This window comes from Cucurbita pepo, chromosome 6 (assembly GCF_057944985.1).
Source record: "Cucurbita pepo subsp. pepo isolate OVF chromosome 6, ASM5794498v1, whole genome shotgun sequence".
NCBI lineage: Eukaryota > Viridiplantae > Streptophyta > Magnoliopsida > Cucurbitales > Cucurbitaceae > Cucurbita > Cucurbita pepo.
In genome coordinates, this window is record NC_141803.1 from 6,004,131 (window position 1) to 6,031,538 (window position 27,408).

Sequence of the window (27,408 nt, forward strand, 5' to 3'; positions counted from 1 at the left end):
CATGCCTTGGGCTTAGTTGCCAGATTCCATAAACAACTTTCATAAGTCCTCTCAAACGAGCTTTAGTCAAGCTTACTACTAACCTATCAGCTAGAGCCAAGCTTTGACCATGAATGTTCATCGCTTCTGGCCGCCTTATCCCGTCAACAGATCCAAGTCAGCATCAACACTGAAAAAGATCTTTCTTCCTCACAGCCGGACCAACTTAAAAGCAAGCTACCTGTTGCTTCCGAGCTCAAACCAATTAAAACAGAATTGCTACTTCCTTCTTGTTATTCTTGTTATCGAGAGCGGTATTCTCCGCCCCTATCAAATCTAGTCTAGGGAGAGAACTCGTAAGAGAGAAGGAACAAAGATCAAATATGACTGACCTCCAAACTTCAAAATCTAATCGAAGCTAACCACTGGGACAGAGTTAAGTCTCATTCATCTTGCTTTCGTCTTTCTCCTTATGATTTAAAAAGGTAAACTCTCTTTGACATTGATAAGGATCTGACTGAAGATTCTTCTTTTCGATAAAGGTAAAGAATGGAGAGGGGAAGGAGCTTATCACCCGATACAAATCTAACACGTTAAAATCTCCTACAGAAGAGCCAATCATACTCTATGTAGCAAACAAAACCGTACACAAAGTAGCTTGCCACAACAATGCAACATATATCCTCGACAATTTAGAAGTTTGAATCTTCAACCTCACGTGTTGGAACACCAACACGACTTTATTATCCCAATAAGAATAGCCATTAACCTAAATAAAATGTCTAACTACAAGAACCATAACCTTCCACTTTGGAACCAACCCTCAGCTAACTCACCAACAACCCTGACCAGGTTTCACACACATTATGTTATAGAGATTCACAACAAATAGGTAAGAATAAAGCCACAATACGAATGCCATCCCCCACAAAATGATCAAAAAACTGCAAAAGTCTGGTAAAGGGAGGCACTTCCCTTTAACTTAATGTGGCCTTTGGTGTAAAGGAGAACTGTTTAGCCGCTCCTCTCCCCCTTAGCATATGGCATTGAAGCTCCGAACGACCGTTATATCGTCGACAAGACAGATTCATCATCTACTGATCCTCTTTTGACCTCTCACCATTCCCAACCTCAAGTCTGAATTCTTCAGCATCATCTTTTGGTCGGAAATTTGTCGGTCCTGAGAGTAATGTCCGAGTTTGAATCTACAGCCAGACTCATTTTGGTTAACCAGTAAGTCATGGTAGAGGCGAGCAAGAACGAAGCGACCCAGAATGAAGAACACTGGTGTTGCTTAAAGGGCTTGTAGGACTTATAGGGCTTTGTATACAAGGTGATGACTCGGTAAAAGTTCTCTCCTCAGACGCCACATTCTTTCCCGGTTGTGCAGCTCGCTTCGCACGAAAGACGCCCCACAAATAGTACTTCGTCTGAAATCCTGCACATGATTTGCTCTGTGCTTTAAATATAATCATACAAGATGCTGGAATGGCATTGCTCAATGATTTGCACCAAAAGTTCGAGAATGAATCAAATAAGAACTCAAAAAGTTACATCTATAATGAAAAGAAACTCGAAGTCGATCAATATATGTCATCCCCAGTACCGAGAATGAATCAACAAACTGAAAATTGTAAAAAGTTCATGTGGCCTTACTCCAATATCGCATCGGTAACACGGACGAAGTAAAAACTAATAGCTCTGCATTCTTCAACACAGTCTTCATGGCTAGGTCCTGGCACATCATTGAATTGATGAGAAGATCAAACGCCTTTTGGCTTCTGTAACAATAAAAAGAAAACACATTTTCATGAATAGAAGCAGGAAACAGACAGAGAGAAGTGGACTTAGAAGCATAAATTCTTCACCTTTCCCCTTCTGCAAAGAAATAAAGAGCAATACTTTGATCAGTTGGCCCCAATTTCTCGAATCCTTTCGGCCATATATCGGATCTACGAAGTATTTCAACGGAAAGTAACTCCGGTAACGTTTTTGCCTCCTCGTACACTTTTGAGCATGCTAAGCTAGACATATGAGCAACAAGTACACAAACTCCACCAAAACTTTGGTTCCAAACTTCTAAAGTTCCCCTGTCACGACCAAAATAAGAATTGTACTTCATTTGTAACGGGAAGACCCCATCTATGATCTCGAGAACCGGCACACTGCCCCTATATCAATCACCGGCTAATTTGAAATAAAATTAAACATAAACAAAAAGCTCTTACCTCCAAACCGGATCGACTATAGGCTGTGCAACATAACAGTTGTGCATTAAGAAATCAGATGTATCAGACGATGCAGCGACTTCATCATGATTGGTTCCACCTTCACGAACTAGCTCTCCCGGCCCTCCAGGTGCTGTATCATTCTCTCCGCTGCAATGTGCGTCGGGAAGTTGAAGAGGACGACTACTTTGATTTTTATCATCGTTCGCATTCCTTTTCATCATTGCCTTCCATTTCTTCTTCAGTCGTTTGATAAGCTTTTTCTCTTTTAATTTAACTTTAGATTTTACTATTGGCGCCACTGTTGCCTCACAATCTTCACAAAACCAAGTAACATACTCATCAAAAGTTTTTGGCAATTTATCCAAGCAATAGCTGCATAATAGAAAGATCAAGAGTGAAGGTTGAAATTGCGGTAAGATTTACAATGAAATGCATTTCAAACAAGCATTTAGCCAAGAACATAATTACCATAACCAAAGGAAATTATTTCATTTACAGTTTAGATTTCACCTTTGTAAAAGGGTAAAAAAAACATTAACTGAACCATAAGAAAGCAATTTTTTCCATATCCACATAACTATCCCATTTATGCAATCCATCGATGCTATACATAATTTAATAAGCATAATCACTTTGTATCCACGTTTTAATTGTTTAGGAGTGACACTGTAATACCTGAGTTGTTCAAACTCATATCAATGTTCTTAAAGCAACTTGAATGGCTACCCATGACTAGGCAGGTGGAGTTTGTGTTGTAGTGGACCAAGGAAAAAGCTTTCAAAGAAGGAGATCACCAATAAAAATATATTTGTCTTGTGAAATCCCACGTCGGTTGGAGAGGAGAATGAAACATTCTTTACAAGGGTGTGGAAACCTTTCCGGAAACCTCTCCCTAGCAGACGCGTTTTAAAAACCTTGAGGGGAAGTCCGAAAGGGAAAGCCCAAAGAGGACAATATCTACTAGTGGTGGGCTTGAGCCTTGACAAATGATATCAGAGCTAGACACCGGGCAATGTGCCAACGAGGAGGTTGTTCCCCGAAGGGAGGTAGACACGAGGCGGTATGCCAGTAAGGACGCTGGGCCCCGAAGGTGAGTAGATTTGGTAGGGATCCCACATCGATTGTAGAAAAGAACGAGTGCTAGCAAGGACGTTGGGCCCTGAAGGGGGTGGATTGTGAGATCCCACATTGGTTGTGGAGGAAAATGAAACACCCTTTATAAAGGTGTGGAAACTTCTCCCTAGCAGATGCATTGTAAAAACCTTGAGGGGAAGCCCGAAAGGGAAATCCCAAAGAAGGCAATACCTGCTAGCAGTGGGTTTGGTCTGTTACAATGTACCTCTCAGTGCATTTAGCTAAAATCTGTAATTCCTATTTTATCATTGAAAAAAAAGACCTTCTTTTACCAATTATGTAGTTCATATAATGCTACAATGTACACGATCCTCTGTTTAATATATATACGTATGCATGTATATGTATATGTATGTGGCTTTTTCCTTCGAAAAAAACAAAAAAAATGGAATGTCAAGAGTCCACACGAGTATAAAACATGAACCAATTTGATTCATCTAACAATAGAAAACCAATGAGATTGATATAACGAAAAAAAATATACAAAACCAATGATTAGTAATGCATACCGATGGATAGGATAAGTCCGACATATTTTACAATAATTTAAAGCCTCACTAAAACCAGTGTCTCCACATTGCTGACAAATATCAACCTGCAGTGTTAAAAATGGATATTATTCACAATCTAAGAACCAAACAAACTGCAGATATGAAAGTGTTCTTCAGAATAAAATGTCAGTAATGTGATCCTCTCCGAGCCAGAACAAGGAACACGCTCGGTAGCTTTAGGAAGAGTGTAAATCCTTTACACGTTTTGTGGATGGGTTAAGGGAATATATAAGAAAGAAAGTCATCATACAGCCACTCTATTATATCACGTATGCTGTTGCATTAGAAGAAAAAGTTGAAGAACAAAGATCCATAAAACAGAGGAGTTTGTGCACAAAAAATATCACTTGGGAAAGAGTTAACAGTAACTTTAGGAAGAGTGTAAAAGAAAAGGCCAAGAAATTTTCAGGTTGGCAGCTCTTCTTCATCTAACAATGATAGGGGAACAAGACCATGAAGGAACAAGAAGGTGAAGAACACATGGAGGCAAAGGTTTGTTATAAACAACCCAATGATGGTGAGAAACTTTCGTGTATCCTATAAAGAACACTCCTTACTCCTACTTTGGATTCCCACCTACAAAGGCATGCCCTCTTTAGAACGAGATGCACCATTAATAGGAAGGTTTGCAACATATTCATTGACCATGGAAGCAACGAGAACATTGTTTCTCGAAAGGTTACCAATTACTTCACTTGAAAATTGATCCTCATTCGATCCCATGTGAAGTGAATAGGATTTGAAAGGGAGGTCAGGCTCAAGTCGATGAAATTTGTACAGCCTCGGTATTAACTGTAGTGGTGCAAGATTTGATTAGAGATATCACCAAATTTGAATAAGGCGAAGAGATAAAAGGAAGACAACTTTCAAGATAAACACCAGACTCTTTGAATGGTTGTCAATGCCCTCTGAACTATCCAACACTACTATCACGTTCATGAGGGTTATGAACCAGGTTTTACATCCTTTCATTATCAAATTCATGGTGGTATATTTCAATGATACTCTAGTTGATAGCCGAACAAAAGAGGAACACTTGTGACACCTCATGGCACTTTCATTAACAAATCAACACGTCTGCTAGGGAGAGATTTCCACACCTTTTATAAAGAATGTTTCGTTCTCCTCCCCAACCGATGTAGGATCTCACAATCCACCCTTCTTCGGGGCCAGTGTCCTCGCTGGCACTCATTACCTTCTCCAATCGATGTGGGATCCCCAAATTCATCCCCCTTCGGGGCCCAGCATCCTTGCTGGCACACCGCCTCGTGTCTACCCCCCTTTGGGACTCAGCCTCCTAGCTGGTACATCGCCCGGTGTCTGACTCTGATATCATTTGTAACAGCTCAAACCCACCGCTAGCAGATATTGTCCTCTTTAGGGTTTCCCCTCAAGGTTTTTAAAACGCGTCTGCTAGGGAGAAATTAAGACTATGCCCTCTCCCTAAAGAGAGGATTAAAAAGCACCACCTCCAACAAAGACTGCCCATCTCTATTGTGCGCCACAATAACACCAAAGGAACTCATCCAACGACCCCAAACTGGCAATTCCACAGCATACCTCTCGCAAAGAATGCACCATTGCGGGTACAAAACAAAGGAAGATTTAAACACAATTCAAAATATTAACTCTTCCAAGTAAAATCCATAATACATAAACCTTTTTATTGGAATTTTAACCTTCCTTCTTTCTTCGACAATTGATGACAATTGACCTGAAGATACACTCTTAGAGTTTATCATATGTAACAAAGGGATATCCATAGATCCAATCAAGAATCAAGCTATCATGAATGGCCAAAGCTTAAACCCGAGAAAATAATAGCCTAATATCAACGCTTCACATCTTTATCTAAATTCATTACAGATTTTCGTACTATTGCCGTCCCTTTGACCGATCACCTAAAGAAAGGTAGGTTTTGTTGGACTCACAAACAGGACAATAGTTTTGCTACCCTGAGAAATAATTGTGTTAGCATTGTTTGATTTTGGAGTAGTGACTAAGCTCATGTTCTTTGGAGTTTTTTCTTTGAGTTTGACTTGAACTTGGATAGACATTGGAGTAGCAAAAAGATGATCAAGGAGTTCCTTCTCCATCTTCCTTTTCGTGAGAGGCGAACGTTTTTGGGGTAAGCAGGGGTGTGCACTCTTCTGTAAGGTCTTTTGGGACAGAGGAATAACAAAGTTTTTAGAGGGCTCAAAGAGGTCTTAGAACCACATTTGAGCTCTAAAGGTTGATGCCTTGGGCATAGGTACTAGAGCTTTTTTATCACAAGACAACCATCCATTAGAATACTTTAGTGAAAAACTTAGTGACCTTAGACAAAAGTGGAGCACGTACAAACAAACTTCAATACGAATCTTTGTTAACAACAACGTTAACAAAACCACCAGTTTAGCAAACAAAAGAAAAAGCTGTCACTTGCACAAACTAATTCTTCATTTCTTAATCAACATAAAACTATCTTAACCTTTCCTGCTTCCATTTGCAATGCGTGAGGATCTACAAAGTAAACCTTCCTTTAACCTGAAAGAAAAAACCAAAATCCACTTATATAATCAATATACTTGATACACCAAGTCTAACAATCATAAAAAGCCATCTAAATCCCCAATGTGCAACAGCAAGCATACTGCAATGCGTAAATTTCATACTGGGTATGACATTTTAGACTATTAGAGAGTTTTGACAAACAGTGACCACTGGCATTTCAACAAAATTCAAAGCATTGTTCTCTCCTCTCAGCAGAGTTAAGCAACAAAGAGATTAACAAACAAACCTGTTGACTTGACAATGGACATTGTCAAAAACCAGAGAAAAATAAGACATTCAGATCGTTGAGAGAAGCAAGTGGAGGAGGAATAAACCAAATTCGAACCTAGTTATCCTCACAGAAAAACGGTAAAGTCATTCGCGTAACTTTTGATTTTGAAAAACATGAAATGGAACAAGGAGGTTTTCGGTTGGCAGCAAAGGAAAAGCAATCTTGGAGATAAAAACGTAAAAAATGATTGCTAGAGGAGGGTGACATAAACTCCAAATTTTTCCATCGAATCATGGCTACAAAGAAACGAAAAAGTACCGAGGCTGAGATTAGTAAATGAAGATGAAATTGTCTCAAATTTGTGTCCTTTTTTACGTCCTTATGTACAAAGGACGATGCCCTCTTCGAATTTTCCCATGATCTTGATTGTAGCCCTATTGATCAACAACAAGCTGCCTCCCTCGAGGTTGCTTTCACGGAAGAAGAGGTGGGGAGGGTGATTCAGCACCTGGGCTCCGACAAAACTCCAAGACCGGATGGTTTTACCTCAATTTCTTTTTTTTTTAAATGTTGTACCTTTCTTGAAGTCGATATCATGAGAGTTTCAAAGTTTTTTTTCAAAATGGAGTTATCAATGGCAACCTGAATGAAGCATGCATACATTTGTTTGATCTCAAAGAAATTGGATGCCTGCACTGTTGCAGATTTTTGCCCCATAAATCTTACAACCAGACTATATAAAATTATAGCAAGGGTGCTATCAGGAGTCTCAACAAGGTTCTCCCTTTCATAATTACTAGGCAACAAACAGCCTTTTGTAGAGGGGCAACAAATCCTCGATACATCCCTCATGGCAAATGAACTCATAGATGAATGGGAAAGAAAAAACAAAAAGGTGTAGTCATCAAACTTGACTTGGAAAAGGTCTTCGATAAGGTCGATTGGACTTTCCTCGACAACATTCTAGTGGCAAAAGGCTTTGGCCAAAATGGAGGAGGTGGATAAAAGGATGCATCTCATCCACAAACTTCTCCATCATCATCAATGGAAGACTAAAAGAGAGAAAATTCATGCCAACAGGGTCTTAGACAAGGGGATCCACTATCCCCTTTTCTTTTCATAATGGTAATGGATTGCCACAGTTTCCTACTGACAAAAGCAGAATACGATGAGTAGATAAAAGGTTTTCAGATCGGCAACAAAGGTTTAAGCATCAACCACCTTCAATTCGCGGTTGATACAATCCTCTTTTCTGATTTGGCAAATGCCTCTTCCATAAAATATATATATATGATTGAGAAGGTAAAGATTTTTTAAGGATTCTCTAGACAAAATATCAACCTCCAAAAACACAGATATTATGGGCATCAATATCATCCCAGAGATTAATGAACATTTTGCTGTCATATATTGTTGTAAAAAGGGCGAAGGGTCGAATACATATCCTAGATTACCCTTAAAAGAAAACCACAAATCTTTTTCCTTTTGGAAAAATATTATTGAAAAAATAGAAAGAAGATTGTCAACATGGTCATCATGCTATATTTCAAAAGGAGGAAGACTCGCCCTAATACAAGCCACAACGTCCAACCTCCCTACTTACTACATGTCTCAATTTGAAATGTCATAAAAAGTGGCTTCGGTGTAGAAAGATTATTCAAGAACTATAGGAAAGATAGCTCACACCTTGTTCGATGGAATATTATAAACCTCCCTGCAGAAAAGGGAGGACACGGTCTTTTCTCGATAAAAAAGAAGAACAAAGCTCATATAGCAAAATGGATCTGGAGATATCATCACAAAGAAAACACTTTGTGGAACGCTAAATATACTCCCACACCATGCAAAAAAACACCACCTCCTCCATCTTCTGCAAAGGGGCCATGGAAGTTCGAAAAGGAACATCAAAACCTCATCATCAACCGAATTCACCATAAGGTGGGTGATGGAGGAAGCACATCATTCAAGACCGACCCATGGATTGAAGACACCAAGCTAACCCTGCAGTATCCACTTTTGTACCGACTCTCTCATAGCAAAAAAAAAAAAACACAATCAAAGAAACGTGGAATGTTGTCAACAAATTTTGAGACTTGAAACTTGGTACGAACTTAAAGGATAACGAAGCAACGGAATGAGCCGAATTAAGCCTTGACCTTGCCCCAGTCGTATTGTCAAATGAAGCAAACTCATTGACTTGGCTCCCCAGTGCTGAAATGGACATAGGGGAAAAAGTAGAAGCAATAAACCTAACACTAGCAAAGCCATTTATTCTCAATATATTTATGCAATGCACATACACAAAGCCATTTATTTATGCAATGCACATACCCTCAAAGTTTCGGATGGCATCTCACATTTCCGAGGAAGGTAAAGGATCTATTGAACATGACCGTAACGTACCACCCCTTCAAGAATTCAAAAGCCCTACTATGAAAAACCTCATCATAAATCAAAGAATATTCGCGAAAAAGACACCGACCTCCTTTTCTTATGTCCCCTACAGGTGAAAGCACCCTTTTCTTATGTGGCCCAACTTGCGCATTTCCTCTCATCTCACAGAACCCTAATTCTAAATCATCTAAAGCGCTTGAAGGAACAGGAAAAGAGAATTCATCAGAAGAAAACCCAAGTACGAGAATCCAAAAATATCTCACCATTTCAACATAAACAATGTGAATCAGAGAGCTGCAGCCAAACGCATCACAAAAATAAAAAACCAATTGATTCAAATAAGGCTAAAAATGAGCGAAACGCTTCAGATCGCAAAAAAAAAAAAGTCGAGAAGTTCGAGTTTAATGGTCCAAATGAAAAGAATTTCGTCTCAAAACAAAACCCAAGAATCTTACCGTCTCTTTGCTTCCCTCTCAGAGAACACGGTTCATGTTACTCTCTGTCAGTTGGCTACTCCAGTGCTGCAACTTCCAGAGACCTAAGAGTTGAATGCCATGATGACAGGCTTATTTTGTATTTCAGAAAATGGCAATTGGGCTATGGGAGAAGGAACTGAAACAACAAAAACTAAAATAGACCTAAGCAAGATAAAATAGAAATAGTCTATGAAATTAAATACAACTGATTTCTACCTCCAAAGTTACAACGGTAACACGTGGCTTAAATATTTAATGAAATATTTGTAAGTGAGAATCATGAGTGGGATCTATCATTTAAATATGTATTCTCTTGAGCGACTATCATAAGTGAGTAATTAGATGTTAATTTACTATTCTACACACAGCCCACACGTGCGAGGTGGACCCACCAATCAGTTTGCATACCTCCTGAGCCTATTTTCGTGATCGGGCTAGCTCAGTGGTGTTGTGGGACACCCAATAGGAATAGTGATTGTCGCAGCATTATGATAAACATAATGATTATTTTCCTTTTCATAACGTACGCGTTTGTACCATCGTAAAAGTATAAATTTTTCGATGGATGAGATCCCAACATTTTCACTCATTAAACCATGGAAAACAACTCCTTCCATTTTTCTTAGTATCATATCATTTTTATCATAACTTTCAAAACATGTATTGGGGTTGTGCATCATATCGAAACATTTTCACATGTCATTCATATCATACATCGTATCACATTGTATCATATCATACATGTGTCATTGATGGTGTTAATAAAACACATGCGGAAGTAATTTGGATCTTACGCACTCTAAGTACATCAATTATAATAAATTAGCTAGCATGTTCAAAAACATTAAAATTCAATGAGTTTGAATACTAACCTTTTGTAGTTTAAATTTCTTTTTCTTCACGAATCGGTTTCGAATCACCATTAGTGTCTTCTCTACTATTCTCCGACCTTAAAATGGGATTGTGGAATCCAACGAGTGACTAAATTTGAAACGAATTTAGTATATGTAAAGAGAGAGTTTTTTGAAAGAATTTCTCAAAGTTTTTCCAAAAGACTTGCCATATAACTTGATCACTCTCTTTATAGAGTGATATTTGCACGTAACCAAATTTTGACACTCAAAATTCTCAAAATTTCACTCAAATTTGGGGATTATGTGGCAAACATGCAAGTTTGGTTAAACCATATATTGATACTCAATATTAGACCGACTCAAACATGGATTTTTCTACCGTCAACCTTTTGACTTTCTCTATCTTAATTCAATAATTAATTTAAATAATTAATTTCAAATCAAAATAATATTAGAGGATTAATTAAATAATTTAATTAATATTTAACGTTAAATCAAATGTCAATCCCAATCAATTCAAGCACATATTGATTATGAATCCCTATTCATAATTAAAATATTTAAATCTTATTTAAATATCTCAAATTCTCTCCTTTTGTTTACTTCGTAATTAAATCAAACTCACTCGCTACAATTTGAGTTCGTATATATTTAGCGCATATTTCATAATTTGAGTTCGAACACTTCAAACTCACTCGCCACACTAGTCTAAGGTTTAGTCCGATATGAGCTAGCAAGGGGACCTAATGAACCTACAAATCATAAGCTCCAACGATCCGAGATTAACCGGCTAAACTCATTAACCTTTTAACCAACATTCGTTAACTACTAGAACACTCCACTATAGACTAGTAGTTGCACTCCCCTCACTATAGATATATTTCTGTCCATTTGATATAACCATGATTAGTAAGTCCATCATTCACAGGTTGTTCGTAACTAAAGCTGGGTCAATTTACCGTTTTTACCCCTAAAGTTACTTCTTGTTCCTTAAATCCCACTGATCCTCTAATGAACAATTGGTTTGTGGTCCAACCACCAAACCGAATCCCTCTCGGGCCAATGAGAGGGTGGGGCCCCTTGTTCAAGACTTGGAGTCAGTACTTAAGGGAACAACCTCTCTACTATCCCTGAAAGCGGGTAGGAGTGAATTCTATCTTGCACCCTATGTCCCCAGCTATTCACCCAGTCTTACCCTTGAAATGGGAGGCTTATTGAGTCAGCGAACTCGGGCCACTCTCACCCATGCAAATCTAAGGATAATTCCGAATAAACAGGAGTTCATAGTTAGCTCAGGATTAAGATCGAGTTACCTAGGTCATCGAATGAAAAAATCAGTCTCAACAATAAACGGCATTATAAAGTGAGAGTGATTTTCTTCATGATTCGATCTTATGCAATACTCATTGCATAGGACGCCCCCATTCACATGTCTCGACATGTACAATTTAGTGATCACATTGTTTATATCATATACAAAAGTGGGCCGCATTCATAGTGTCCCCAGGATAAGGTACTCAGCCTTATCCATGTACTATAGATCATTTTGACTATATACTTGAACTTGATCCACTCTTACGTCTCTACATATAGTTCAAGTAATCATACTATAGCCAGAGTATTCTTAGTTTATTGAATTTAGATTAATGATTGTAAAATTCACTTTATTTAATAACGATCTTTATTGAATAAACATCAATAATAACTTTATAGAATATGTTTTTGTTTACCAACTATGAGTTTTAGGACATAAAATCCAACAGTGCCGGCCTTCCTTAGCTAGAGTCGGGCCTCCATTGGCGTCCTTGTAGGGTTACTGTCCGCAAGCCCAATTGTGTCCAGCACCTTCTTCGCGTACGCACTTTGGCAGATGGTGATGCCGGTAATACTCTGTTGCACTTCGATGCCGAGGTAGTAGCTGAGTACGCCGAGATCGCTCATCTTGAAGTTCTTTGACATCTCCCTCTTGAATCTTCTAAGGACTTCCATGTCACCTCCAGTGATTATGAGGTCCTCGACGTACACTCCCATAATCAGTCGCTACTCGTCGTGGCCGTGCGTGTACATGTCATGCTTAGAGGCACAACGCTTGAACTTCAGCGACAGTAGGGTACTGTCGAGCTTCTCGTTCTAGGCTCGTGGTGCTTGTCGAAGTCCATAGAGTGCCTTATGCAGGCGCAATACCTTGTCAGGGTTGTCGTTGTCCAGGCCTGCTGGAACCCCAGAGTCTTTATTTGATCCAGGATTCTACCACAGGGTAAACCACCGCCTCTCAGGCCCCCGACTGATTCTACCATAGAGGCCATCGCTTGTTTGCTTCGGTACATGTCTCGTTTGAAGACGAGGAGCCGTATGAGGTGAAAATCTCATGTACGGTTCCCTTGCCTGCTTTTGGTCCAAAGATGAAATTCTTAATGATAGTTGGTTGTATTCACCGATTTTCGCAGAAAGCCAGAATCTTTCAGAAAATGGATCGAACATAAACGGTCTCCTTCAGCTCTCCGTTCAGGAACGCAGATTTCACGTCCATGTGGTGGACCTCCCAGGAATGATGTGCCATGATTGCCAGCAATAGGCGGAAAAATTCCAGCCTTGCCACCGGTGCGAATACCTCCTCGAAATCCACTCCTTGCTTCTGGACGTAGCCCTTCGCCACCAGACGGGCCTTGTGTTTCACAACTTCTCCCTTTTCGTTGCGCTTTAGTTTGAAGACCCATTTGAGCCTTATGGCTCGGTGTCCCAGCGGCATATCCTCCAGACTCCACGTCTGGTTCTCGGTGATGGATGTCATCTTCTCCTACATTTCCTTCAGCTAGCACGGGTTTCTTTCTGCTTCAGCGAAGGTGTTCGGTTCATCTGCGCTTATGACATGCAGTTCGGCCACTTCTTCGAGCTCGCGCGCTGCCAGTCCAGGTGGTTCACCTCCTCCCACTAGGTCTTCCATCCTCCGGTACCTGGCCACCAGATCATCATTGTGATCGGCATCCAGTGTCGAATCCGCAGTTGTGGTGTTGCAAACTTCATTGGTTCAGGGGTTGCAGCTGTTGGTAGCGATGACGGTTCTCGATGCTGCGCTCCTCCTTCTCCTGGCTCAATGACGAGGTACTCTATCGTGAATTGATTTGGGTTCTGGTCTGCCTCGGTCACGCCGTTCCATTGCCAGAAGGTGCTTTCGTTGAAGATGACGTCGCGAGACACATGAGCTCGCCCCCCCGCAGGATCATAGAGTCTATACGCCTTGCTCCCAGGTTCATAGCCGATGAAGATGACTTTCAGCCCCCTGGGATCGAGCTTGGCGAGGTGTGGACGCGTTACCTTCATGTATGCGATGTAGCCGAACACTCGGAGATGATGTACCGCTAACTTTTTGTTGTACCAGGCCTCGTGTGGCGTCTTCCCGTCGAGGCTTCGCGTTGGCGACCGATTGAGGAGATAGACGGCTGTCATTACCGCCTCTCCCCAAAATCTCTTAGGCATCCCGACTGTCATCAGCAAAGACCTTGTTGTCCTAACGATGGTTTGATTTCGGCGTTCCACCACCCCATTTTGCTGAGGGGAGTAGGGCACCGTTAGTTGTCGCTGCATGCCGAGCTCGTCACAGTACTTACCAAAGCTTGCTGAGGTGAATTCTCTGCCTCAGTTCGTGCGCAGCACTCGCATCTTCTTCTCGCATTCGGCCTCTGCTCGCGCTTGAATGCGCTTAACCGCCTCTGCCGCCTCACTTTTCACTTGCAGCAGGATCAGCCACATGAAGCGGCTTTTGTCATCGACCAGCAGGAGAAAGAGGGTCTTGCCGCCTGGGGTCGCCGGCTTGATGGGCCCGCAGATATCGTCGTGCACGAGTTCCAATGGCTCACCGGAGTGGTAGGATGCCTGAGACGGAAAGGGGGTGCGCCTTTGTTTGTCGATGAGGCACCTGTCGCACAGCTTGTTCACTCCTTTGATTGTCGGCAAACCGTGCACCATCTCCTCCTCGTGTAATTTTTGTAGAGCAGGAAAGTTTAGGTGCTCATACCTTGCATGCCCACCATCTTCTCCTTGTGTAAATTTTGTAGAGCACGAAAGTTTAAGTGCTCAAGTTTAGGTGCTCATACCTTGCATGCCCACCATCTCCTCCTTGTGTAATTTTTGTAGAGTAGGAAAGTTTAGGTGCTCATACCTTGCATGCCACCTCCAAGATACTTCTTCGGTCCTGACTGAGAGGCTGACTGGTTGCTCTATCTCCTACTCCAGGATGTAAAAGCGATTTGCCGTGCACCGAACTTGTGTGAGCAGCCGTCGTTGATCATCGCGGATCTTGAGTAGCCCGCGCTTGATGGAAATGTGGCAACTGGCCTCTTCGAGTTGACCCAGGCTCACAAGGTTAGCCATGAGCCTCCGAATGAAGTAGACGTCGGTCAGCTTGTGGTGCTCGCCTCCCTTGCCGATGAACAGGATGGTGCCACGCCCTTCGATCTCAACAATAGAGCCATCTCCAAACTTAACCGTTCCACGAATCCTCGAGTCGAGCTCGGAGAACGCAGACTTGGCCCTGGTCATATGGTTTGTCGCCCCTGTGTCGAGGACCCATCACCGGTGCTCTTGCTGCTCGCCCCTCTCGCCAATCTGAGCGAACACTCGCTCATCCTTCAGTTGAATTGGCTCCTCAGCCAATGCCAGCTGGAGCTCTTCCTCGGGTTCGAGGCTCACTGGAGCAGCTACACCTTCGTCGCTTACCTCCGTGGATTTGGAGTCGGAATTAGGGACGTCAGGTAGAACTGATGTACTTACCATGAAAAGCCTCACATCTGCATAGCTCTTTTATCTACTTTGAGCGATGCACATCCTTGCCCTGATTTTCTACATGGCCTCGTTGGTAATACGGACCAACTCAAGTCCCACTAGTTCTCGTTCGCCCATTTCATCCCAGCATAACGGGGGCCTGCACCATTTCCCATATAACGCTTTGAATGACGTCATTCTCATGATTGCTTGAAAATTGTTATTGTATGCAAATTCCATCAAATGTAGTTTGGTGTTTGAACTCCTAGTAAAGTCCAGTACACATGCACACAACATGTCCTCTAAAATCTTATTCAAATGCTCCGTCTGACCATCTGTTTCAGGGTGGAGAGTAGTGCTAAAGTCAAGATGAGTATCCAACGTTTCCTAGAGTCCGCACCAAAAAGTTGACATAAAGCGTGGGTCTTAATCTGATACTATCGACACTAGAACCCCATGCAACCTCACAATTTCCTTCACATACAATTGAGCCCAGTTATCCAGTGTATATGTTGCCTTACCCGATAAGAAGTGTGCCGAATTTGTCAACCTGTCAACGGTCACCCAGATTACCATATAGCCCTTCAGTGTTCTGGGTAGACCTATGATGAAATCCATGGCTATATTTTCTCACTTCCACTCTAGTATACTTGGGTTGTAGTTGATGGTGTTAATATAACATATGCGAAAGCAATTTGGATCTTAGGCACTTTTAGAACATCAATTATAGTAAATTAGCTAGCATGTTCAAAAGCATTAAAACTCAATGAGTTTGAATACTAACCTTTTGTCGCTCATGTTTCTTCACGAACCGGTTTCGAACCACTACTAGTGTTTTCTCTACTATTCTCCGACTTTAGAACGAGATTGTGGAATCTGGTGAGTGACTAAACTTGGGAGGGATTTAGTATATATGAAGAGAGAGTTTGTGAGAGGTTTTTCTCAAGGTTTTTCCCCAAGGAAGACCTTCCATGTATCATGATCACTCTATTTATAGAGTCATGTTTGCATGTTCATGCAAATTTGAGATCACTCAATTTTGACACTCAAAATTCCACTCAAATTTGTGGGGTTGCAAGCATTCAAGTTTGGTTAAACCAAATTTTGACACCTCAAAATTCCACTAACTCAAACGTGGATTTTTCCCTTCAATGAAGTCAACATTTTGACTTTCTTCATTTTGATTCAACAATTAATTTGAATAATTAATTTCAAATTAAAGTAATATTAAATGATTAATTAAACTATTTAATTAATATTTAATATTAATTCAAATGTCAATCCCAATACACATATTTGATTAAGATATTTAAATCTTATTCAAATATCTCAGATTCTCTCTTTTTGTTTAATTCGTAAATAAAACAAAATTGCGGTTAAATATATCATATATATGTAGCGCATATTCCCTAATTTGAATTCGAACACTTCGAACTCACTCGTCACACTGCTCTATGGTTTAGTCCGATATGAGCTAGCAGAGGGACCTAATGGACCTATAGATCATGGGCTCCAACGATCCAAGATTAGCCGGTTAAACTCATTAACCTTGTTAACCAACATTCGTTAACTACTAGGACACTCCACTATAGCCTAGTAGTTGCACTCCCCTCACTATAGATATATTTCTGTCCATTTGATATAACCATGATTAGTAAGTCGATCCTTAACAGGTTGTTCGTAACTAGAGCTGGGTCAATTTACCGTTTTACCCCTGAAGTTACTTCTTGTTCCTTATGTCTCACTGATCCTCTAATGAACAATTGGTTTGTGGTCCAACCAGTAAACCGAATCCCTCTCAGACGAATGAGAGGGTGGAGCCCCTTGTTCAAGACCTGGAGTCAGTGATTAAGGGAACTACCTCTCTAGTATCCCTAAAAGTGGGTAGGAGTGAATTCCATCTTGCACCCCACGTCCCCAGCCATTCACCTAGTCTTACCCCTAAAATGGGAAGCCTATTGAGTCGGCGAACTAGAGTCAATCTCACCCATGCAAATCTAAGGATAATTCCAAATAAACAAGAGTTCAAGGTTAGCTCAGGATTAAAATCGAGTTACCTAGGTTATCGAATGAAAAGAAAATTAGTCTCAACAGTAAACGGCATTATAAAGTGAGAGTGATTTTCTTCATGGTCCAATCTTATGCAATGCTCATTGCATAGGACGCCCCCACTCACATGTTTTCGCATGTACAATTTAGTGATCACATTGTTTATATCATATACAAAAGTGGGCCGCATCCATAGTGTCCCCAGGATAAGGTACTCAGCCTTATCCATGTACTATAGATCATTTTGACTATATACTTGAACTTGATCCACTCTTATGTCTCTACATATAGTTCAAGTAATCTTACTATAGTCAGAGTGTTCTTAGTTTATTGGATTTAGATTAATTATTGTAAAAGTTCACTTTATTCAATAACAATCTTTACTGAATAAACAAGAATAATAACTTTATTTGAAAATAGAATATATGTTTTTTTGTTTACAAACAATGAGTTTTAGGACATAAAACCCAACCGTAGTAATCTTGTCGTCCATTGTTTAGGAGCAAGTAATCTTGTCGTCCATTGTTTAGGAGCTTTTACTTGTTGGCACACCAGACACTTACTCATAAATTTTGCTATATCCTTTTTCATATTTCGTGCACAAAAACTGTTGTTTCAAGTCTTGGTACATGTTGGTGCCGCTGGGATGTATGGAGAATGGTGAGTTGTGTGTCTCGCTAGAATTTTTTCGTCTTTTCCGACCACTAAGCTTTTTTTATTATTTTATTTTATTATTATTATTATTATTATTATTTTTTTTTTTTGTAACTATTACAAGCCTATACTCATGTTACAATTAAAGGATAAGTCTCTTAACTCCAACACTGGGGTGACTTACTAAGGTATTTCTTAAAATATTAAGTCACATGCTACCTTTATATTTTCAAGTAAAGCAAACTTCCATGCACGGATGACAGTGAATGTTGAAAGGTCATAGAAGTCCGGATAGGTCATGATAGGGTAGTGGGATGCATTGAATTTCATTAGTAGTTGATAGGTGTTTTAATGCTATTTATGTTATGTTCAAAGACTGTTATATTTATTTTGTTTTGGAATTGAGTAGGTAAATCCATGACCTTATTTTAATAGTATTTATTATGAATTTCTGCATATACGTTTAAAGTATGCATGTAGCGACGTCACTAAATTAGTATAAGAAAATTAGGGACGTTACAATTATTAAATTTGTTTTTGTCTTTATCTTTTTAGTCACGGTCCGAGATTTGGAGTCTTGAAAATTGGGTCGGGACATCTTTTTGAACAGGACTCTTCTTCGTGGCAAGAGGTCATGTTATCTCAATGCGACTAGTGTCTTCTTGATCTGGATTGTAAGGTTTCAAGTTACTTATATGGACAACGAGGTTAGTCTTGATTCATGAAAGCGATTGAACCCTGTATGATGTATACCTAACCTTCAGAATGACCTCGACTCCTCGACTGGTCCAACATATTTTTGCACCAACCATCGATTCTTATTGCTTTAAAACTAAAGCTAATATGATCTCAGCTTGGTTAGAACATTGTCTTCGATTCAAAATTCTTGAGGTGTGCATTTCTGACCGCCCCATTTCTTCATTGCTCTAGATATTTTTCCTAAGTAAGCACAAGCTACTTCAAATGTTTGTCTCCACACTTTGGATAAGCCATCGCGAATCTAATAAACCCGACATTCAACAAGCCATTTAACTAGCTTGGGTTGAGTCGTACGACACATATTTATGGCAGACAGTTTCACCTCCGATAATAAATCAATTTCATTATCTATTCCTCTAAGTGAGAATAAACCCTTAGTTAGACTTTCTAGCCTTATGTCACGGTATTTTTTTAACAACCATTGGTTCTCCATTGAAATTGCCTCACTCGAGCTTTCATCTTCAACCATAAGAACAAGAATGAGAGTAAGTTCATTATGGGCAAGACCTTGTCTTAATTGTAACGTCGATACCAACTTCACCCCTTTGTTTATCAGAATTAGTTTGGACAACGAAGGTTGGATTCCAAAATCGCTAAGTATTTTACTAGGGGTACGAGAATGAGTTGGATAAAAAATCAAATCATAAATAAAACAATATTGCAATCATATGTCACATAATACAAATTTATTATTATTATTATTATTATTATTTGATTTACACATAATGAATGTCCAGTCATTCTTGTCAACTCAACTGTTTAAAAGGTAATTTTGTTTTTGCACGCATTCAATCTCCCTTCCCTATCATTCCGATTTTCTTTTCCTTTTATAAATACTGTAATTTAAATAAATAAATAAATAAATAATCAAATATTTAATTATTAATTCACTTATGTTTTTTTTATTATTTTAATCATAAACCAACTGATCCAATTCATCGTTCACAACATATATATAATGTTTAATCCATTATTGTTTTATAATATATATAAAAAAGAGACATTAATTAATAAATCACATTATTGTTTTATTTTTATTTTAATGGACTTTATCAATATTATTATTATTATTATTATATTTTTTTTAAAAAAGTTATCAATTAATAAATTAACCACAAAAAAATGAATCAATTGATAAATATACCAAAAGAAAAAAGAAAATTGCATAAATAAATCATGTACGTGACTCTCGTGTGTGTGTATATATATATATATATATATATATATATATATATATATATATATATATGTCACAATTTAAAGTGTGGTTGTGCACCAAAGTAAGTCATTGAAGACGATAACTAGTTTAAGTGGGAGAGAATGTCACAACTCAACAATGGTTGTGCCCCAAGTATGTCATTGAGGACGATGACTAGTTTAAGTGGGGGAGAATGTCACAACCTAACTATGAACTGAGTAAGTTGTGACCCTCACGTTACGACAATAGAAGAGGCGACCCTCAAGTGGCGTCCATCCAGCCACGCTAGGGCCTAGACGAGTATCATGCACCGTTCTACACTATTTTAAAATTCAAAATTTAGACATTTAAAAGTATATTAACTAAAATTGAAACTAAATATTATATTAAATTTTTTTTTTTATAAAAGAAAAAGTTGATAGGAAAAAGAAAATGGAACAAAGTGAGGATGCTTTTTAATATTCCCACTATAATAATAATAATTAATATGAAGAAGAAAAAAAAAAAAAAAAAGCAATAAATAGTGAAAAAAAAAAAAGTAAAAAAATGGAACAAGAAGGATATATCTCTGTCAGTACTCTCTCTAGGTCGATATTGTCAGTACTCAAACATGTTCTCCTAATCTCTGTCTCTCTGACACTACAAAGATTTCACGTAAATTTATGTTAAATATTATGATTTACAAAAACCCATTTCATAAAATTAAAAAAAAAAACAAACACCAAAAATTAAGAAAACAAGAGAGAGAATGAGATTGATCGATAATTCATAACAAAAATCTATTATAAACAAAAAGAACATATGAAATTCATTCCCGTCTCAAGCCGATATTATCTTCTTTGGACAGTTCCCTTCGAGCTTCCTCTTTAAACTTCAAAACGCGCCTGCTAGTGAAAGGTTTCAACACCTTTATAAACCGTGTTTCGTTTTCCTGGTGGGATTCTCACGAACAAAAGGGGATAGAGAACTAACAAAAATTGATGAAGGAGAGGTATTGGATCATGGGGAGCAAGGATAGTATTGGGAGGTGACAATGCCATTATGTTTCATGGAAGGGCCAGAAGGAGGAACAGGGAAGGCTTTGGGGAGGAAGCCATTGATGAATCTTGGAGAATTTGTTCTGAGCTTGAGCTTCTTGAATCTTGAGCCATGGCTGAAACCCACATAGAAGATGAGCATTAAAGCAAGTATCAACCATATTGCTACCATTACTTCACGTCCTTTTCCCATTGAAACCAAAGGAATTAGAGAAGGAGAGGATTTTAGGCTCCAAAATGGAGAGAGATAGAAGAAGAAATGGGAGGATATGGGAGAAGTAAATGGAAGTGGGTGGGAGTGTTTGGGGGCAAGTGGGGGCAATAGAGGTTTATTAAAACAAAGAATTGTAGGGGATGGGGATGAGATGAGACCTAAATTTAATTATATAAAGAAAAAGGGCCTAAAAAAGGGAGAGATTGATGGTATTGATTTGAAAGGTTATGAAATAGTGGAGAGAGTGAGAAAGTGGTTTAGGGAAAGAAAAAAAAAAGTATCGAATCAACCAGACTACATCTGATGAGAACGATCATGAGGATACAATAACTAAAAATATGAGATCTCACGTCCGTTGGGAAGGAAAATGAAGCATTCTCTATATGGGTGTGAAAATCTCTCTCTAACAAACTCGTTTTAAAAACATTTTGAGAGGAAGCTCGAAAGGGAAAATCCAAAAGAACAATGTCTACTAACGGTGGGTTTTGGGCTGAATTAAAAGTTACTATCTATATGAACAAGGTGTACTTTTCTTTTTCAGTGATTCAATCATAGAAACTCCAAATTAAACGAGCAATCCTGTATGGAGTGACCTTATAGGGTTCTTAAGAAGAAGCATGTAAGTGAGTACAAAACATGTAAGATCCCGCATCGATTGAAGAGAGGAACTAGTACTAGCAAGGACGCTGGCCGTGAAGGGAAGTGGATTGTGAGATCTCACTTCGATTGAGGAGGAGAACGAAACATTTTTTATAAGGGTGTGAAAACCTTAGCATACGCGTTTTAAAAATCTTGAGGGGAAGCTTGAAAGGCAAAGTCTTAAGAAAACAATATCTATTAGCGGTGGGTTTGAGCTGTTACAAAACATGTTGAAAGAGCCCGTGTTAAAATCGAAAAGACAATATCTATTAATGATAGGTTTGAGCTGTTACAAAACATGTCGAAAGAGCTCGTGTTGGTCGAGAATTCTTGGATTACTAACTCAATGCATTCTCTCTATCCGGACATCATTTTTGAGTAGTAAAAGATTTGAGTGAGAGAAGAGGTGTGTTGTGAGTCACAAAGTTGATGAGGGAAAAAGGGAGTGTGGGGTCTTAAGAAAGCATTAATGGGCGACAGAGAAGGGAGCTCCAACAGTGCATGTTTTTTTTCAAGTAACCATGATACCCACTATTGTCCCTTTCTGCTGTAGCTTCAACTGTAGACATGTTTTTGTTTTGTTTTGCTTTTTTTTTTAAAGAGTGTGGAGCGTAGCAGGTTTTGACCACCTAATTTTATGCCAAATTAGATCTTCCATAAAACCAAATCTCCATGGAAGATGGAACACCCCATTCTTTGTCTATTGTCTATGTACTTAACTCTTGTTCTTACTATTTTAATCTTCCTAAATTTATTGGTGAGAGGGGGAACGAAGCATTGTTTATACCGGTGTAAAAATTTCTCCTCAATAGACATATTTTAAAATCGTGAGGTCGATGACAATATGTAACTGTTAAGAATGAGAAGCTCTGATATCGTGTTAAGAATGAGAACTCTGATACCATGTTAAGAATGAGAAATAGAATTACTAACGGGCTAAAGCGGACAAAGCGGACAATATCTGCTAGCGGTGAGCTTGAGTTGTTACAAATAGTATCAGAGCCAGACACCGGGTGGTGTGCCAATGAGGACGCTGACCTCCAAGAGGGGTGGATTGTGAGATCCCACATCGGTTGGAGAAAAGAACGACACGGGGTGGTGTGCCAGCAAGGACGCTGGCACACAAGAGAGGTGGATTGTGAGATCTCACATCGGTTGAAAAGGAGAACGAAACATTTTTTGAAAGGGTGTGAAAACTTCTCATAACGTCCGCGTCTTAAAACTATGAGGCTGACAAAACATTTCTTATAAAAGGCTAAGATATTAGCAGAAATCACCCTAGTCTAGGAGAGCAACCCTTGTGCTTTGCCAGCTACTTTGTCTAATGCATGATACCACGCCTCCTCTTAAGACGAGTTTTACAGCATGATGGCCGTAAGAGACCACTGGCCTTTTCTTCTAAGAGATCCTAGTCGCCTCGATGGCCTACATTATCCAGCCTAAGCTTGGCTCGACGGTACTTATATTACTACTGTTTGGTAGCGCACTGTTAGCGCTAAGGGCTTACTTGAGGAGATAAGAGGTGGAGACTTTAGTGATACCATCATACTCCTAACTCTCAAGTGAGCTACCTTAGTAATCCTTGATGTTGTGGAGGTTTACTAGGTTCTTAGGAACATCTAGGCAATTTAATTCTCATCACACATTTCTACTACTCTAACGACCCTAAATTTTCACATATCTAGAGTCGCCACTAACGTCTCATGCTCATCCCTAATGCAGAATATAACTCTAAGAATGCTCATCTTTATTAGCGGAAAAATTTAAAACTTTAGATACGTTAAAACATTAAATAACATTGTCGGACTTACGTGTTTCAAACATCATGTTGGAGTTCAAAATAAGATAAAACAATTACAACTTAAATAATTTAAATAAATGAAATGCAAACACCCTATCCCAACAAAGACTAGGAATTTTAAATATGCAACTATCTGATCATGATACCGTCGTCAACCGTACATGGGCGCCTTGCCTTTACCTGAAAAACAATATGGCACACGGCCTGAGTATTTCGAGAAATACTCATTAAGTGACCCCACTATAGGGTCATGCCAATGCAAACACATGCAATCATGAATTAGGGACCTATCTCTAATCATCTTAAGAGTGGCCTCCAGTCTCGGACAAATTGGATGTGTAGTACTTCTCTACACACAACTCACACATGCAAGTGTGAATCTCCAGGGCACTCGCACACCCCCTGGACCCTTTGGTCAAGCTAATCTGTAACGACGTTCGGAGGTCAGCGGAACCCTATAGTTTCATGCGCCTCATGAACACCCTCATCTGTGTGCAATCGCACCTGTGCGCATTTGCACTCATCATACGGTGCGCGTCCGCACTCATCATCTCTAGGGGAAGTAGCCCTATGCTTATGAACATACAATATGCATGAGGTCCCGCTAAGTTCAATTATACATCTCTTCTGACACAACCCTCTAGTCTCATCTCTTGGTTACACTATGTTAACGTGCTCGTGGATATTTATATTAATATCATTTTCATACTCTTAGGGTTGTCTCCTATGTCGATCTAACGACATGATGCGACAAACAACATCATAAGGCATGTTCAACATGGAAAATATCATCATGTTAATAACATCGTCATGCATACATTATACTCATCATAGAAGCCATTAAGTGCATCAAATATAACATGTACATCATGCATCGAAACATAAATAACGTATATTTAACATACATCACCACACAACGTCATACTCATACATCCTCATAATTCAAACAATCTTTAGCCTCCTATAGTAAGGGCACTTACTTGGTTGGCCTTGGCTGAAGTACTCCCTAGTTAGCTAAACGTAAGCTCCCGTTCCATGAGAGTTACTTCTTACGTTGTTGGGGTTTGTTTCCTATCACACGGTTCGCCACCTTCCATTAGTATTTCACAATTAATTTACCAATAATTCAATAAATGTGAATTACGGCTCTAAAACGGTCTCTAATATCTTAATCGGGGCCGAAAACAGGTCTGGGAGGGTTGAAATAGTGGAAACCGGGCCGAAAATAGGGGAGCCAAGCCGAACAGCTGCTGGGAGCCGTTGGAGGAGCCGCGAGCTGTTTGCGCCGAGCTGAGTCGAGGGACCGCCTGCGCCGCTGTGTGCCACGTGGTAGAATCAGAGCGTGCCACGTCGCGCGTGTGCGTCAGGTCGAGGCGCGGGTCACACTCTGGTTCGGGTCGACTGCTGCAGAAGGCTACTGGGTCGGGTTGGTTGTTGGGCCTCGGTTTACTGGATTGGGCCGCAAGTATATGGGTTGCAAGCCGGTTCGATTGGACCGTGGGTTTGGTCTTGGGTCGATTCAGCTGAACCGTGGCTTCTAGGCTGGATTGAGGTTTGGGCCGCTGTAGTTGGGCTGGGCCGAAGGCAGAGGCCGAGGGGAAAGAAGTCGGCCTGCTCTATCGGGTTTTGGGTTCGGGTTGACCTGGATCCGTGGATCTCGTCTTCCTTACCCGACTTTGGCCCATTTTTCGGTGCATTTTCTCTCTCTTTCCTGCGGCGTTTCCATTGCCGATTTCGGTTCTCTTTCTTCCTTTTCCTCTCTGTTTGTCGTCCTTCTTTCCTTCCTCGAAGTTTAGTGGCTTAAAAGTTCCTAAAACCACAGATCTAAGAACGTTTAGGAAAACCCAATTTTCCGACCTCGATTACCAACGACGACGCTTACGAAAAGGCACAAAACGTACCCTGAGTTATTGTCTTTCGTTAAGGATCCTTCTCGTGGTGGTAACTGAGCGTTTGGCATCGGTTTTAGGCTGGTTTGGGGCTCGTCGGAAGAATTGGAAACTCGCCAATGTTATCCAAAATCTCTGGTTTGGGGCTCGTCGGAAGAATTGGAAACTCGCCAATGTTATCCAAAATCTCTCTCTCTCTCTCTCTCTCTCTCTCTCTCTCTCTCTCTCTCTCTCTCTCTCTCTCTCTCTCTCTCTCTCTCTCTCTCTCTCTCTCTCTCTCTCTCTCTCTCTCTCTCTCTCTCTCTCTCTCTCTCTCTCTCTCTCTCTCTCTCTCTCTCTCTCTCTCTCTCTCTCTCTCTCTCTCTCTCTCTCTCTCTCTCACATTTTTGTTCTTTTCTCTGTTTGCAGGTATTTTGATCGATTGTGAGAGTCATGGGTTGAGAGGTTTGGCTGTTGTTTCGCGTGGGGTCCGCAAAACTCGGCGGTCGTCGAAAAACTCGTTTCGAGTGGGGTCCGCGAGTTTTCCGGCGACTGAGTTTTTTTTCTTTTTCTTTTTATTTTTCCCGGGTCGTTACAATGATGCTCGGGACTATCTCCTCATAACTAATCAATTCTCTAGGTGCACTTAGATTTAGGCCTATAATTGGAGTTCACGATCCTGGAGTGCATGGTCTACTAGAAACTTATTGACCTAGGTTTATATGTAAACTGCCCTAGCTGTAGCCCCTTAATGTTAACTTGGTTCACTCATGTATGCTCGTTAGGGAGATATTCCTATCGATCACCTAAAGCACGAAACACATATTCGAAACATCACCAAGGTCATCTTTGGGTGGAGAGGAGGTCTAATAGGTTCCTAAGGCAACTAGGTGTCTTAACGCCGACTTTGACTCTAGGGTACTCTGTTCTAACTCCTTGAGTCTTTCTTAGCCTAGGAGCATTAAGATCCAGACCTTTTAATCGGACGCTCATGATCATAACTTAGTCTGTTTGAGGAGTTGTGACCTAGGTCATCGTCTAATCGTCTTGACTCTAGTTTCCTAATTCCAACTCTATGCAGTCAAACATGCTCTAAAAAAAAAAAAAAAAAAAAATTCTAAACTTTTTTTTTTTTAAACTCAAAAATATTTTTAATGTTAGTACTTCATTTTTTTTTTTTAATTATTCATGAACTTTCAACCGTAACCTTAAAAAGTTTGGATATAATATATGAGATATTAATAAATAGTTTTTGTTTAAATGTAAGAGTTGTTAATGTTACCTGTAAAATTTTTGTACATATTTTTTAAACAGTGAGCTTTAAAAATAATTTAAAAAGTTATTAATTAAACTTTGAATTTCAAACCTATTTTAAAAATACTTTATTTAGTGTTTTTAAATTTTTTAAAAAAATTTAGAGGTATTTTTAAGACTCGTTTTTTTAATTTATTATTAATTTAGTTAAAAATTAACTAATTATTTAATTCCAATGAGTTAAGTAGTCAATTAAGAAATAATAAATAAATGGTCCCACACGTGGTTGGATGCTAGCAAGACACAAGACATCGTGGATTTTGCCCCATCCATTTCAACAATTGTCCCATTTTCCCTTTTCCCTCTTATTTTTTTTTTATATAAAATTAAAACATTAATAAAAATTTCTTGTAGCCATGATTGATTTGTTTTTTCTTTTATTACTTTAATAAATGTAAGGAAAGATTTGAACTTTTATTAATGCTTCAATTCATGTTGGTCATTATAAATAGTTTGATTAAATAACAATTCACCCATAATTCTTTAAATTGGAATTTAGATACAATTGGAAATAGTTGTTCTCACGTACGTTGTGACGATTTAAAAAAAAAAAATTCTTTAAACATTTTTCCACTCATAACGCCTTCTTTAAATGTAGAATAGATCGATTGCAGACTACTTCTTTGATTTTCTCAACGTCACATAGATTTAATCGATAAAAAAGAATCATTGTTGGAAGATACCATTATGGTAAGTCAATTTCTAAATTCTCTTTTTTGTCAAAATTTTAT

The 27,408-nt window shown here is 39.4% G+C and overlaps 1 protein-coding gene across 4 annotated transcripts; it reads right to left on the minus strand.

The window, feature by feature from the left end:
- Positions 1 to 580: 580 nt before the first annotated feature.
- Positions 581 to 9,686, minus strand: LOC111797622 (PHD finger-containing protein 1). Of its 4 annotated transcripts, XM_087125021.1 has the most exons (9): positions 9,509 to 9,686; positions 9,142 to 9,240; positions 8,991 to 9,067; positions 6,366 to 6,421; positions 3,854 to 3,939; positions 2,208 to 2,582; positions 1,848 to 2,069; positions 1,636 to 1,760; positions 581 to 1,417 (listed from the first exon to the last, which is right to left on the minus strand). In XM_087125021.1, exons 4-9 carry the CDS (start codon positions 6,378 to 6,380, stop codon positions 1,218 to 1,220), a joined length of 1,023 nt encoding a protein of 340 aa, XP_086981147.1. In that variant the 5' UTR covers positions 6,381 to 6,421; positions 8,991 to 9,067; positions 9,142 to 9,240; positions 9,509 to 9,686; the 3' UTR covers positions 581 to 1,217. The 4 variants fall into 4 exon arrangements, with proteins under 4 accessions (XP_086981147.1, XP_023536447.1, XP_023536446.1 ...); XM_023680679.2 differs by lacking the exon at positions 8,991 to 9,067; XM_023680678.2 differs by lacking the exons at positions 8,991 to 9,067; positions 9,142 to 9,240.
- Between the last annotated feature and the right edge of the window lie 17,722 nt (positions 9,687 to 27,408).